We start from the raw sequence: 13,696 nt of genomic DNA, 5'->3' as shown, positions 1-13,696 counted from the left end.
GGTAGTTATTTGTTCATGTCTACATAGATTCCATAGATGTTTATATTCAAATTAGATCAACTTCTTCACAAAAATTTCACAATAGGGAATATTCATGAAATTTAATTTTGGTTCAAATATTTTTTTTTCATAACTTTAATGACTGAATATTTCAACTAAACCATTATTTTAGTAATTAATGTCTTTTTAATTACTTAAAATTAATTAATAAAAGTACAAATCAATGAGAGCATTTAAAAATTTATAAAATAGAAATTCAAATTTTTATACGGACGTGACACCATAGTACGGACTTGTCAAATTTGTTGACATACTGTATGATATTAATTACTGACATTTTATATGGTATTTCATTAAATTATATTATTCTACGGCTTTTTATTAGAAAATTTAATAATAACGAGTGTAAATTCTGTGTTGTAAATTCATTTTTCTGCCAATATTTACCTCAAAGCTGGACAGAGGAGTACGCTTTGTTTATTTTCTATACAAGAAAAGATATAATAAGGACATGAAACCTCCTATGCCGAACTATAAGCGCCCATGGCTGAATTTAAGGTGTCTATCTGGGCGGAGTCTAGTCATTGGTCGTTGCTTACTTTGTACTGCACATCAGGCCGCTCAATAGGTTAAAAAAGACAAAAAATTTAAACCAACAGACAGCCTGATTAAACTACTATTTAAATATTTGTAAAAACTAATGTCGAAATTAAATTCAATCTGATTGTTAACTTTGTCAACTATAAATGAATGTGTGTGGGGTGCTTGCCAACATAGAAATAGCTATCTAAATTCAACACAAACATCTCTGTTTCACAAATATTATCTGAATTATCGACATTTGTTTGCACACCGTTCTTGATTCTAAAAAATAATGATTTAATATTATTTTTCCTATTAAACAAAATGATTAAATATTTAGTACCTTCCAGTGGAACTGGAGAATTTTTCAAACGTTCTGCAAAAATAATCCGTTTTGCACGATTCGGATGTACAAATCGGCCCTTCTTCCACATAGTAGTTACAGAGGTTTGTAAATTATTTTTTCGATTCGATTATTTGATAAGATAATGAATGAATTGATGGCACAAATTATATTCGAAAATAAATTTTTGCAGAGGCGTAGAGATCAACATCAACCAGTTATTGAACAAGTTGGTACATATGATCCACTTGTAAATCAGTATAATGAAAAATTAGTATCATTAAATTTTGAACGAATACGGCATTGGATTGGGCAAGGTGCTCATATTTCACCTCCGGTTGCTGAACTTTTAGGTAATATTTGAAATTTGTACTTAAAAATATTCCGCAATGACTAAAAATGATTTATTTTTTGAAATATTGTAGGATTATCTGGATTTTATCCGATACATCCGCGAACATATATGACAGCTTGGAGAAATCGTAAACAGAAGAAAGCAGAAACGGAATCTAGCACCGAATCTAAGAAGGAATAAATGCAAAGATTATGTTTTTTGTGACTGTTAATCGTTTTAAGAGTAATCTTAAAACTTCGTTTTTTTTTGTAAATATTTTCACAAAGTTTTTAATTTTTCTGTGAAAAAATAATGTAGATTTCAATATTTAATTGTAAATATTATTAAACAATAAAATCTTTTATACATAAACGAATGCTCTTAATTTATCATTTATGTTCCTACAGATTGTCCCCCTAAAAGTTAGACTAAACGGTTTAGTAAATACAGGGGGCAACCCCCTTAATAAATCCATACATATACAGGTTGCCTAGCTTATTATAAGATTTACGAAAAAAATTTATTCTTTATAAAAAGTTCTGCTTTCAAAAATATTAACATTTAGCTATTCACTTTGGACATCGCGAATATAAAGGATGTCCACAAATTGACAAAAGTTCGATAGGAATGTTAAAGGTCGTTTAGAAATATCGACCAATTAGAACAGATAATAAGGAAAACGATTCAAGAAATCACTCCCGAGTAAGGCTGCCAGTAAAGCCAACTTATTTTATACCGCTCGGTCACTGAAATTTTACAGAAACAAATCTCATTATACAAAGCGACAAAATTGTTAGAAAATAGTCTGTAAGTGGCGCTGTATCAAGTCCAGTAGCAAGTGGAGCTGGGTTAAAAAGTCACTTTTACGTTTATTTGTAATGCTTACCAATATTACACAGAGAGTGCAATTTCGATTAGATTTCGAAAGAGCGACAAGCGCATCACGCTATCTACGATTAAGAAATGTTCGATCTCTCGTTATCTCAAATAATCGGTATTTTAACTCTCACAAAATTTACTTCACGTTTGAATTTTACATACAATCTGGCAGCAATGCTCCCGAGCTATGTAGGAGTGTATTTAAACAATTTTGTAAACAAAAAAAATTACATGTATGGAACGCGAAGGTGGAAACGTTTTGAGGCAAAAACGAACTAAAGCTCTAACTGTTTTTACTTACGAAGTGGTCAAAACATTCCCTACGTTAACAATTCATTCCTAGACAGTTATCTTCAGTTCGTTTTTGCCTCAACGTATCCACCTTCGTGTTCCATTCATGTAATTTTGATAAATTAGTAGAGGAGATAACCTGCAGAGGTAAATAGTTTTTTAAAACGGTATTTATTTAAAAAAATAATTTATTGTTTTTTATCAATTAAATACTCTATTATTTTAAACTCAACAAAATATTTAAAAATTTATATATTTTTTAAAAAAACAATCATAAAAAATATATAATTTTAAATTAGAAAAAAATAAAATTTTATTTACAGTTTTCAATTTCTGAAATCTATCAATCTATAGTCGAATCATTTTACAGAGAACAATCATATGATTCAAAAATATTGTAATATTTGATGACAAAAAGAATTTACTATTCATTTTATGATCTGGGTACCGGGTCTCTGGCTTAAAAGGGCTGAAAGGATCGTTCTTAAATACCTCTTTCATCTGAGTCTGTTCTTCTTTTAGCAAGATGATTTGAATGACGATTACTGGGACTTAGTCAGACCAAACTGAACATAACCACAGCTCGATCATTTGGCTACAATCGCCTGAAACCCATTTAGGGCACAGTTGAAAAGGGTGGAGAGACTCTTGACAGGACACTGTTGATAAACTACCATCTTCATAACATAGGGATCTCTGGATGGAGCTTCCAGGTGTGTCATTTGTATTTGCAGAAACTTGAGGGGCGAAAGGTTTAGAATGTTTGGTTCAAAATCTTGGATCCATCAATCTTTGGTGATTCCTAGCCCTGACGTTTCGCCTTGGGATGACAGGTTGTTTTCAACGAGGGCACAGAGGACCCTTTGGTCTATTATTATCTCGAAGAAGAGTAAAAAAAAAAACCTTGAATGAGGGAAACCCAGAAAACGAAGGGATTCATAAAAATTGAAAACAATAAAACTACAAATATTCGTTAGTGTCGAGTATTTTTGTGCCCTAGTAAAACGATTCAATTCTAGATAATTTTTTTTTGAAAGTGCTTCCATTTTCGATGCAAACAATAATTATACTAAATCCTGAGAACAATGGGTGCACTTTTTTTTTTAAGTTTTTCTTTAAAATAAATAACCTAAAAACAAGAACAAGAATGTTTTCTTTATTCATAAACAAACCCAAAAAAAAAGAAGAAAGAAAATTGAACAACACTAATTTTTAAATTCGACTATTTTGGTTTTGATACACTTCGAACATTATCCCAATCATCTTCTGGCCAAAAACAATACATTAAAAATATCACCATTATAACACCACCAATTATCTTCTCCGATTGTTTATCATACTTAACACGAAGTTCGTGTTGTAAACGGGCATTATATCGTGTTTTAACATTTTGCCGATGTTCAAATGTTCGACCATAATGTGCTTTTGTCCATTCATCAAAGTTATAAATGGGTGTTGCACCCTCCGGGGGTGGTGCTCTATGACGAAATTGTCGTGATTTATAAAATCTTGTTTCTGCATCGTCTTCTGGTATATCGTCTGCATGTTGTTCAGCGATACGAGGATTAGCCGACTGTATTATACCTAGGAATTGGAGTTATATTAGCCATTATTTTCTTACAAATATTACTCCTATCAAAATAGATGAAATTTCATATGATTTACTGAAGTTTTGGAGGCGGAAATACCACTTCCAGTTTTGGTTTTTTATAGAAAGAAGGGTTATTTCGGAAAAATCTTTCATATATTCTGAAAAATCTACAATTTTCCGACTTTTTAGTCTATATGCCGATAAAAATCTGAAATTTATCAGTGATAGCATTTCTGCATCCAAAACTTCAGTAAATTTCATCTAATTTGATAGTAGCAGTAAAGGATTTAGTGGAACTTTTAAAGAAAATAGCAGTTAAATATCGACCCTTAATGTCTTTTCTAGCTTATTGGACTAGATTTTCATGAATTTTTCCAGACAGGATTGGGAGGAGAAACTAGTTAAGCCAAAGGGAGTTGTTTTCTACACTGACGGATCTAAGTTAGAGAAGAAAGTGGGTTGTGGGATCTTTTCTGAAGATCTTGATCTGCGTCTATCATTTCGGCTGCCGGATCACTGTAATGTGTATCAAGCGGAAGTGATGGCTATTCACGAGGTTTGTGAATATCTAAGACTGAACACCCTTAGGTGCAGGGACATTACAATCTTCACCGACAGCCAAGCGGCTCTAAAATCCTTCAGCTCAGTCTATCTAACGTCAAAGGTAGCACAGGACTGCCGTACGTCCTTAAATGAGCTGGCGGAACGAATGAATGTAGACCTGGTATGGGTACCGGGGCACAGGGACATTCCAGGAAATTGTGAAGCCAACGAGCTTGCCAGAAATGGCACGATGCTGCTGGCCACAAGCATCAATAAATACCCGGGAGTTTCATTTGCGAACTACAAGTTACTCCTGAAAGAGGATATTCTGAAAAAGGCCAATCTTAGATGGAGGGAAGAACGTCCTTGTGGTACTAGAAGACAGATATGGTACACAGAAGAATGATATATAATAATAAATATATAAATATCAAACTAATATTTACCTTTGTCATACAATTTTCTTAATTTATAATTTCCTAACACTTCGTACGCTTCAGTGATATCACGAAATTTATTTGATGCATTCACACTATCTTTATTCTTGTCAGGATGATAAATCATTGATAATTTATAATATGCAGTTTTCACTTCATTTTGTGTTGCCTTCGGTGTGATCCCCAAAGAATCGTAATGATTTTTTCGTCCAAACACTTGTGATGTATGAAACAATCTCCTGGAGAACTCTCTAACCAAATAACTTAGTTCTGGTGAATTTGAATGAAGTTTAAACATGTTGTTTTTTTTTTTTTGAGTGAAAAATAATGAGTATTTTATCGATAAATTGTGTTCACCATTGGGGAAAATTTTTTTGCTGTTTTTTATACTCAAAACTATTACAATTTAATTGTCACATTCTATTGGAAAATTTTATTTTAAATTTTGAAAACTTATGTAAGGATTAATAAAAGGATAGATGGTAAAGTCAGAAGTGACAGATCGTACCAAAGACTATAAGATAGACAAGAAGCAGAAGTATAATTATAAGTGACATCTGGAGTCTGAGGCGATCAACTATTAAGTTTGTAGGCCTTTGCGGGTATGGCTATTAAGTTTAACTACTTTGCGGGGGTGACTATTAACTATTAAGTTTGAAAGCCTGACTCGGTAGAGGCGCTGAAACTCGTATACTACGATTTTACATTAGCTCATATGGGCTGCTTCTCCTCTATCCTATGCTCTTTGGATCGTACAAGCTAGCACAGTATTTTCTTCAAAGATGTTTATCTTAAACCTAGATAGCTAGAGTCAATGTCATTAATTTCTAAAAAAAAAATTTAATTTGCAAAGTTCACTATAAAAACTAGTTCTTCTTTAGTAACCTCTTTTGTAGTCGATTTCCATCGAATTTATTAGGTTTCCTGAAAAATGTTTTCAACAAAAGTTGTTTGTTATGTTATAAAGAATAATTTTGTTGTGATTAAAATATTCAAAATGGTTTCAGAGATGTTTCAAATGAATATTTACTTTGAAAATTTAAGTGCGTTTATAAAGGATTTTTATGTTGGAGTTAAAATTATAAATCCAAAACAGTTAGAAATATACATTGCCTCAAGACACTTGGATCAAAAATTCCAGTAGTTGTAAAATAAAAGACATAAAATCTAGAAGTGGGACAGCACTCTTTTTCTTAAATTATTAATACATACTTCAAACTTCGTGATTGGCTTCCTTTTGGTGAGTCTACTAAACTTTCTCTCCACAGATGTAACATCATGATGACACTTGACGCTGTTTTTGAGCGTCAAAATAAGATTCTACCTAGTTGAAAAAAATAGAGTTATGTTCAGCGTCGAGCGTCAGCATCAAATTGTAAAAATGAGCGTCAAAAACGTTTATTAATATCGAAATTATCCATAACCTCCTTTTTTATAAAACACGCGATAGTGATAAATAAACGAAGTCTTAAAGAGAAAGTTTAATAGACTCGTCAAAAGAAAGTAACTCACGGAGTTTCATATATGTATTAAATCATTTAGCAAAAAAGGGTGATGTCACACGGACTAGGACTCTAGAATCAAACACTTTAATATCAATCTGTGAATATTTTTAACTATAAATAGAATATATGACAATTAAGACAAGGTCGTGTTAACTTTATAGACCTTTTCTGGAGGTCTATGTAAATTGTAAATAAATGCCAGAAAAAAGTAACTATCACAATAAAGTTCCTACCTAGAAGAAAATATTACTAAAAAAAAAACGTCCAGAAAATATTTTAATAAAAGTTGGTGAAAAGACATTTCCTTCATTTTTCTAGATATAAAGTAAATGCAGCCTGTACATAATAAAATACAAGTAAAATATTCAAAAAAACGGAATTAAAACTAATTGAATTGTTTTCTTCGAATTTGATTGATTATTTTTCTAGAAAATGGCAACATTTTCACGTATACAAAAATATGCACTTGTTGGTTTTGGAGCATTCAGTGGTATTGCATTGTATTATTTGAATTATTCACAATCATCGCCACCAATTGTACATAACTCTTGGACAACGGCATACGAACCACCTGAACATTCGAAATGGGATTTAAATTGGGATCAGTAAGTACTCGTATTTTCGATACAATTACTACAATTTCATGGATCGAGGTACATTCATGGATTATTTCTTGCATTTTTTGTTTTTAGTCGTGAACCAGAAGCGTTATTTAAACCACTGAAAAATGCAACTCATTCACCAGAAGCTGAGAATAAAATAAATGAACAAATCGAAAAATATAAAGCGAAATTTACCCGCCATATATTCCTTATTCGTCATGGACAATATAATTTAGAAGGGAAAACTGACCAGGAACGTGCTTTAACCGAATTAGGTAAGATCGAATGTGTTTTTTTCTACACTTTAGAGAAAATTTCCTACAAAAATTTATTACTTGGATCTATAGGTAAAAAACAAGCAGCGTACACTGGACAAAGACTAAAAGAATTAGATTTACCAATAACAGAAATCGTTCGGTCAACAATGACCCGGGCACAAGAAACCGGTTCAATTATAATAAAAACATTAAATTTAAGTGGTGTACCGGTTTTTGATTGTCCGTTAATTGAAGAAGGTGCACCGATTCCACCAGAACCGGGTGTTGGTCATTGGAAACCCGAAAAATATGTAAGTTCGTTTTTACATTTTGAAAATTCAAAGTTTGGTGCCAAAAAAACAATCTGCCCAAATTATTTTTACTAACAAAACAAAATTAGTCTTCTCTTGGACAATTTTTCTCACAAAATCTATGGAAAATACATTTTCTTTTTGATTCCGAAACAGAATAGTTGATAAATATCCTCTCGTATTTTCGAAAATTAATTAAGTTGAATATTAATCGAACAATTCTTAAAATTAGATGTAATTTATGCAGGGATGGATTCAGAAAATTTACACCCGTAGGCAGTTTTAAAAAATAAGCTCCCTCTCCGTAATAAAAGTTTTTTTAGTTCTTTAGTGTTTAAATTGCTTAAAAACGAAAAGCTATTGTAAAAATTGCTGTACAATTCTCGTCTCTTTTGAAGTTCAACCACAAATCTGTCTGTAATTACTAGATATATTGTCACTGCGAATGTTTCCCGATCAGATAATGAAGGAATAATATCTCCGCAGATTTATTTTCTGTGAACTTTCTCTTATGTATCCTCTCTGTGTCTTTTCCTTATTCTTTGACTACTTTGAGTTCCAAGGTATGCAAGGTTTCTGAATTGATGATCCATCGATTACGTTTATGACTAATAACATTCGATTTCGATCAATTTATTTGAAAAAAACAGATAGCTCTCTATTAACAAACTGGTATTGATGATATAATTCATATTTGAAATGTTTAGCAGTTTTATCAAGATGGCGCAAGGATAGAAGCAGCATTTCGTAAATATTTTTATCGTGCACCAGCCAGTCAAGAGAAGGACACCTATACAGTGCTTGTCTGTCATGCAAATGTTATACGATATTTTGTTTGCCGGTAAGTTATTGTCCAAATGTGGATACCAAATCGAGCAAGTTGAGCATCCCCAGTTGCGAGTAATTCCTTCTATTATTTTTTGTTTGTTTTCTCTGTATGTATAGAGCGCTACAATTTCCACCAGAAGCATGGTTACGATTATCCTTGAATCATGCAAGTATCACATGGATCAGTATTACACCAAATGGGCATGTTATTCTACGTCAACTTGGTGACTCTGGACATATGCCTGTGGATTCGATTAGTAGGCGATAAATTCAATAAAAACTACCAACAAATTACGCTTATTTATTACAAAAAATAATTCAGTGAACGTATCGTTAACAGTTCAAAAATTGTCATGTATAGGAAAATAGTTGTCGAATTAGAAATTTAGAAGTTAAACAGGGAAAAAAACGTATGTGTGTAGTTTAAGAAAAGACGTCAAATTAATTTATTTGAAATACAGTACTGCCAATAAAGTACCGAGAACTTTTACGATTCTAGTCTACGAAACAATATCTTCGCCGAACTTGAACAATTCGAAATGTGTGACGGACCAAATAATGAATTTTCTTACTTAATGTATCATTTGTAACTCGGCTTTTTTCATATAATTTTAGTGTCACAACACAAAACTTAGGTCAAAATCATGGAATCACTATTAACCAGGTCCGTGCCCAAAAATCATCCCAAGGGAGGGGGCCAAACTTTTGTTTATCATGTTTGTTTCCAAAACCGTTTAGCCGATCTTCAGACGGCTCTTCGATCTGAGGTATGTTTTGAGGCGCAAAGTGGAAAAGGAGCGTTTATTCGTCGCTATTATCACAGAGAAAACTGCCAGAACGCGAAGAATTCACGGTACTTTGTTGGCAGAAATTATGAACAGTATAATATTATTTCGTTTAATTTTAAGTTTGTATTTTCTCCTGATTTCAAAAATTAATAAAAAAATATTCAAAGATCTTCAATGAAGTCAAATTCAATTCATAGAATTTTTATTTTTGAAGCATTGAGTTTGGAAATTTTCAAGAAATAACTCTTTCAAAACTCTCCATAAAATATTAACACACGTCTTTCTTAGTAATTTCAAATACTTTCGAGGGAACTAAAAACATCTTCCAGCAAGAAAAATTTTAAGTTTCTAGGACGTTCTAAAACAACTCTTCCCGTTTAACTTTCCGATTACTTTTCTTTCTTGCGACATAAAACTTAATTTTCTCTAATTCCTCTTGGAATTTTTTACTAAAATAAATCCCATACAAAGAATCATTCCATATCGCTTCAAAAAAACGATCGACAACTTTGATTGCGAACATTGACGATAGAATCACAAAACTAGGTAAAATATCCATTATGTTTTAGTATTTATTTACAAGACCATTATTTTTTTTTTAGAATATGTCGTAGGAAATCATCTTCAATGACTTTTTCATATTCTAAGAACATTTTTTTTTTCTATTGTATATTTCTTTTTAAGATAAAAGGCCCGATTTCATTCAAAGTCCGTTTAGAAACTTTTAACGAACTATTAGTGTTAAGGTGTCAGTGACAACCCATTAGAGGAGAATTTAAACCATAATACTCGAAAAGAAAAATATTTTCTTTTCGAGTATTATGGTTTAAAAAAAGAAACAAGAGGCCAAACATTTAATGGGGGGCAAGTCGAATTTTGGTTAACAGTTATAAATTAAATGTCTATTAATCAATCAAAATGATTATTATTAAAATTGATGGAATTGGGTCTGAATTTTGTAATAAAGGTACTTACGTAATAAATTGTAAACAATTTTTGTTAACACAATTTTTAAATAAAATTTTTTTTATGATTAATTTTAAAAATGTTTTATTTTTTGCCCTGGTCTCAGAATATAGCGCAAAGGTTAATGGTAGCGTAAAACTACCATCATAGATGAAAACCTTGTCCCTAAATTAGTGGGTTTCAAAAAAAATTTAATTCAGATGGGATAAAATTTGGCAGTGTTATCAAAAAAATAAAATTTTTGAACTTCATGACGTCATCAAAATCCAAAAAATTTAATTTTTCTCTATCACATCCAAATTATATCCGATTTTGATAAACAAAGTATGTAATCCTACTTAGTTTGGGTCATACTTTTCAAATTTGTGGTCAAAATTAACCTACATTTCACAGAATTCAAGAAAGTAGGGCCCTGGTCCCAAAATATAGCATAAAAATTAATGGTAGAGTAAAACTACCATCATAGATGAAAACCTTGTCCCAAAATTAGTGGATTTCAAAAAAAATTTCATTCAGATCGGATAAAATTTGGCTGTGTTATCACAAAATATAATTTTTGAACTTCATGACGTCATGAAAATCCAAAAAAATTTAATTTTTCTCTATCACATAGAAATTATATCCGATTTTGATAAACAAAGTATGAAATCCTACTAAGTTTGGGTCGTACTTTTTAAATTTGTGATCAAATTTAACATATATTTCATAGATTCCAAGAATGTGGGTCCTCGACATCTCTGTCCAAACGATCCTCGTCTTACAGCAAATAATTTGAACATACTTAATATATGGCTTTTCCATTTTGTTTATGTTTTTGTATTTTTTTTTTTTTACAATATTAAAACCTAACCACTCAAAAAAAATACAATTCAATGACTAAACTAAATCAATCCTTGGGTACTTGATATTCCACACGATAATATGGTGGAATATTATGAACAGTATTGTAACTTGGATAGTAATGGGCTGACAACACATCATCCTGTAACGTTTTACGATACTCTAACCATTTATGCTGATTTTTAAATTCTTTAAATATCTGTTTGGTGCTGGGTATGTGACGATCTAATAATTGACATAACGATATCCATGTTTTATCTTTATCATGTGTTAATATCCAATATTTTGGTACGATTAAACATTTTACGGCTGTTATTGCAACGATACGACGATTTTTTAAATTTTCACCAACATTAAATGTACTACCATATTTCATTGTACAAAGCTGTAAGCAAAAAGTTTATAGTTTTAGCTATCTAGGTGTAATGTAGTCAAATCTGTGGTTTATTTAATTCATCTAAATATTTAAAATATGACGATCATAGTTATTTAAGAATTTTAAAAAAACTTTTAAAAAAGGCGCTGCGCTTATTACACGATGGACGAAGAATTAAATATGATTTTGGGCCTAAAGGTATCGAAAACGGTCGTTCCGCGACTAGATTCTTTCTAGTAAGAGTCAATTTCGCAGCGAGCAGATTTATAATTTGACGGCCGTCTCGCAACAGTAGTAATTAAGGCTTTTCTCAGATGTAAATAATTTTACCTGCATATAATGTGTCTCAACATTTGGTGGCGCTACCGCTGGAAAATACGATGACCCTCGATGAAATGAACCTTTTGATTGATATAAACTAGTTGTTTTACTAGAATTTACAGTGGTTTCAATGATGGTGTCTTTCGAAACATCTGGTGTATCATTGAAAGATTGATGCTTTTTTTCTTTAGAAACAGTACGTCTAAACAATTAATATTTATTAGCGTTTGAGAATTCTTTACGGATAAACACAGCACTGTAGCTTACTTGTCGTTTTTCTTAAGAGGAATGGCTGAACCTGATGGATAAGATGGATTAAGTGTTCCTGTTGAAACTATATTCCCGGCAATGACTGATGTTGAGTCTGTTGGTTTATGTAAAGTATATGTGGTTGATAAAATTGTTCGACAAGGAATTACTTCTAAATTTTCAATCATTCGACAAGTCCCGTCTAATATTATGTATGTAAAATTTTTAAATCCTAGAAAAAACATGAATTTTAAAGTGATAATTTCGCTGACAATTCTTTGGTGTTTTTTTTTTGTACCTTTTTGATCTCCTAATAGAATTTCATCAGGCTCAAAATATAATATTCTTGAGATAATAAGTAATTCGCCGATTTCCTTTTGATTATATTGTTGAAAATATGGTATTATCTCAAATTGTTCCCTAATTTCATCCCACATTTCTTGGACTGTTTGTTTTAATACATTTTCGAAATCATTTTTGTTTACACATAATAACATAACATCAGCTTGACAACAAAATAAAATTATTTCTAATTTGTTTAATCGATAATAAACGAATAATTAATGGCGGATTTCTATGAAACAAATGGCTGATTAAGGACCTCAAGAATTAGAATAACCTAGGGGGTAAATCCGGCCCTGAATATCAGCCAAAGTTACAATTTAAACTTGCAAAAATAGATTCATACTTAAAGTAGTTTTAGTAGAAATTCGAGGTGTTTTATTTAATATGCTGATATCACCATAACCATAACCCGGTCCAAATATTCCCTTTTCTTCAATTACTAATTCATTTAACAAAGGATCCATTGTTTCGTATGTTTCACGGATTTTACCATCAAGTAAAAAATAATACACTGTTGCTGGCCTGTTTTGTTTGGAGATGATTCGTTCAGGTCCAAAACAACACAAATATGTTACACAAGCAAGACCATTTCTTACAGACTTTAGAAAATAAAAATTATAAATTTAGAACCTGAAGAAGCTGGAAATTAAATAGGGAAACGTTGCAATTTAAGGTTCCATACCATTGGATAATGCTTAAGCATTTTTGTGTTACAAATTAATTTGATTAACTGATCATTATCTTCTTGAGTTCGATCATCAATAGGTTTCATTAGTAAACATTTATCCTTAAAAAAAAAGTGGGAAATTATAGAAAAACTTCGCACATATGAGTTCGATAATAAGAGGGACGCAATTTAACGATGGAAATCGGTTACAGGGTCTCAAGAAATGAATTGTGTATACCTACATCGAAGGAAAATAAATTCAGATCATGTGAGCTCACAATCGGTTTTTTTTCTGGAATCAACCATCTTAAATGTGCCACGGTTCTATGAAAACCAGCCTTAAATTGTCGACGTGCTTTTGCTCGTACGATATATTTTTCTTCTGGTGTCTGTAAAACGATTCCTGTTTTATTTTTAAGTGTTCAAGTGCAGCTATGTAAGTGTATAAATGTTTACCAATTGCTTTTTTGGACGTTTCGAAGACATATCTATTGTTGATCGAGACATAATTGTATATAATAGAAAAATTATTAATTAAATTATAAAAATTAAATAATGCGCTCAAAAAATATCATTTCAAAATATTCAAAAAATAAAATATTTCATTTGTTATAATAAACACAGCTTTCTTACTAAAATTT

The 13,696-nt window shown here is 31.3% G+C and overlaps 4 protein-coding genes across 6 annotated transcripts; 2 read left to right on the top strand and 2 right to left on the bottom strand.

Moving 5' to 3' along the window:
• Positions 1 to 825: 825 nt before the first annotated feature.
• Positions 826 to 1,563, top strand: LOC123301632 (probable 28S ribosomal protein S16, mitochondrial). Its single transcript, XM_044884465.1, has 3 exons — positions 826 to 1,029; positions 1,119 to 1,278; positions 1,351 to 1,563. The coding sequence occupies exons 1-3, from the start codon at positions 907 to 909 to the stop codon at positions 1,458 to 1,460; spliced, it is 393 nt and encodes a 130-aa protein (XP_044740400.1). The 5' UTR covers positions 826 to 906; the 3' UTR covers positions 1,461 to 1,563.
• A 1,207-nt stretch (positions 1,564 to 2,770) lies between these two features.
• LOC123301611 (dnaJ homolog subfamily C member 30, mitochondrial-like) lies at positions 2,771 to 5,453 on the bottom strand. Its single transcript, XM_044884441.1, has 2 exons — positions 5,010 to 5,453; positions 2,771 to 4,013 (listed from the first exon to the last, which is right to left on the bottom strand). The coding sequence occupies exons 1-2, from the start codon at positions 5,296 to 5,298 to the stop codon at positions 3,652 to 3,654; spliced, it is 651 nt and encodes a 216-aa protein (XP_044740376.1). The 5' UTR covers positions 5,299 to 5,453; the 3' UTR covers positions 2,771 to 3,651.
• A 1,253-nt stretch (positions 5,454 to 6,706) lies between these two features.
• Positions 6,707 to 9,219, top strand: LOC123301600 (serine/threonine-protein phosphatase Pgam5, mitochondrial). 3 transcript variants are annotated; one of them, XM_044884430.1, is made up of 6 exons: positions 6,707 to 6,830; positions 6,935 to 7,110; positions 7,198 to 7,382; positions 7,455 to 7,675; positions 8,383 to 8,516; positions 8,621 to 9,219. In XM_044884430.1, the coding sequence occupies exons 2-6, from the start codon at positions 6,938 to 6,940 to the stop codon at positions 8,769 to 8,771; spliced, it is 864 nt and encodes a 287-aa protein (XP_044740365.1). In that variant the 5' UTR covers positions 6,707 to 6,830; positions 6,935 to 6,937; the 3' UTR covers positions 8,772 to 9,219. The 3 variants fall into 3 exon arrangements, with proteins under 3 accessions (XP_044740365.1, XP_044740364.1, XP_044740363.1); XM_044884429.1 differs by having other exon boundaries at positions 6,713 to 6,861; positions 8,386 to 8,516; XM_044884428.1 differs by having other exon boundaries at positions 6,713 to 6,861.
• Positions 9,220 to 10,985: 1,766 nt separating this feature from the next.
• LOC123300315 lies at positions 10,986 to 13,562 on the bottom strand. The gene is made up of 8 exons (XM_044882873.1): positions 13,512 to 13,562; positions 13,298 to 13,444; positions 13,071 to 13,175; positions 12,732 to 12,987; positions 12,342 to 12,548; positions 12,062 to 12,275; positions 11,804 to 11,996; positions 10,986 to 11,482 (listed from the first exon to the last, which is right to left on the bottom strand). The coding sequence occupies exons 1-8, from the start codon at positions 13,560 to 13,562 to the stop codon at positions 11,144 to 11,146; spliced, it is 1,512 nt and encodes a 503-aa protein (XP_044738808.1). The 3' UTR covers positions 10,986 to 11,143.
• Positions 13,563 to 13,696: the final 134 nt, after the last annotated feature.

This window comes from Chrysoperla carnea, chromosome 5, assembly GCF_905475395.1.
Source record: "Chrysoperla carnea chromosome 5, inChrCarn1.1, whole genome shotgun sequence".
In the NCBI taxonomy this organism is placed as follows: domain Eukaryota; kingdom Metazoa; phylum Arthropoda; class Insecta; order Neuroptera; family Chrysopidae; genus Chrysoperla; species Chrysoperla carnea.
This window is presented reverse-complemented; position numbering and strand designations above follow the sequence as displayed.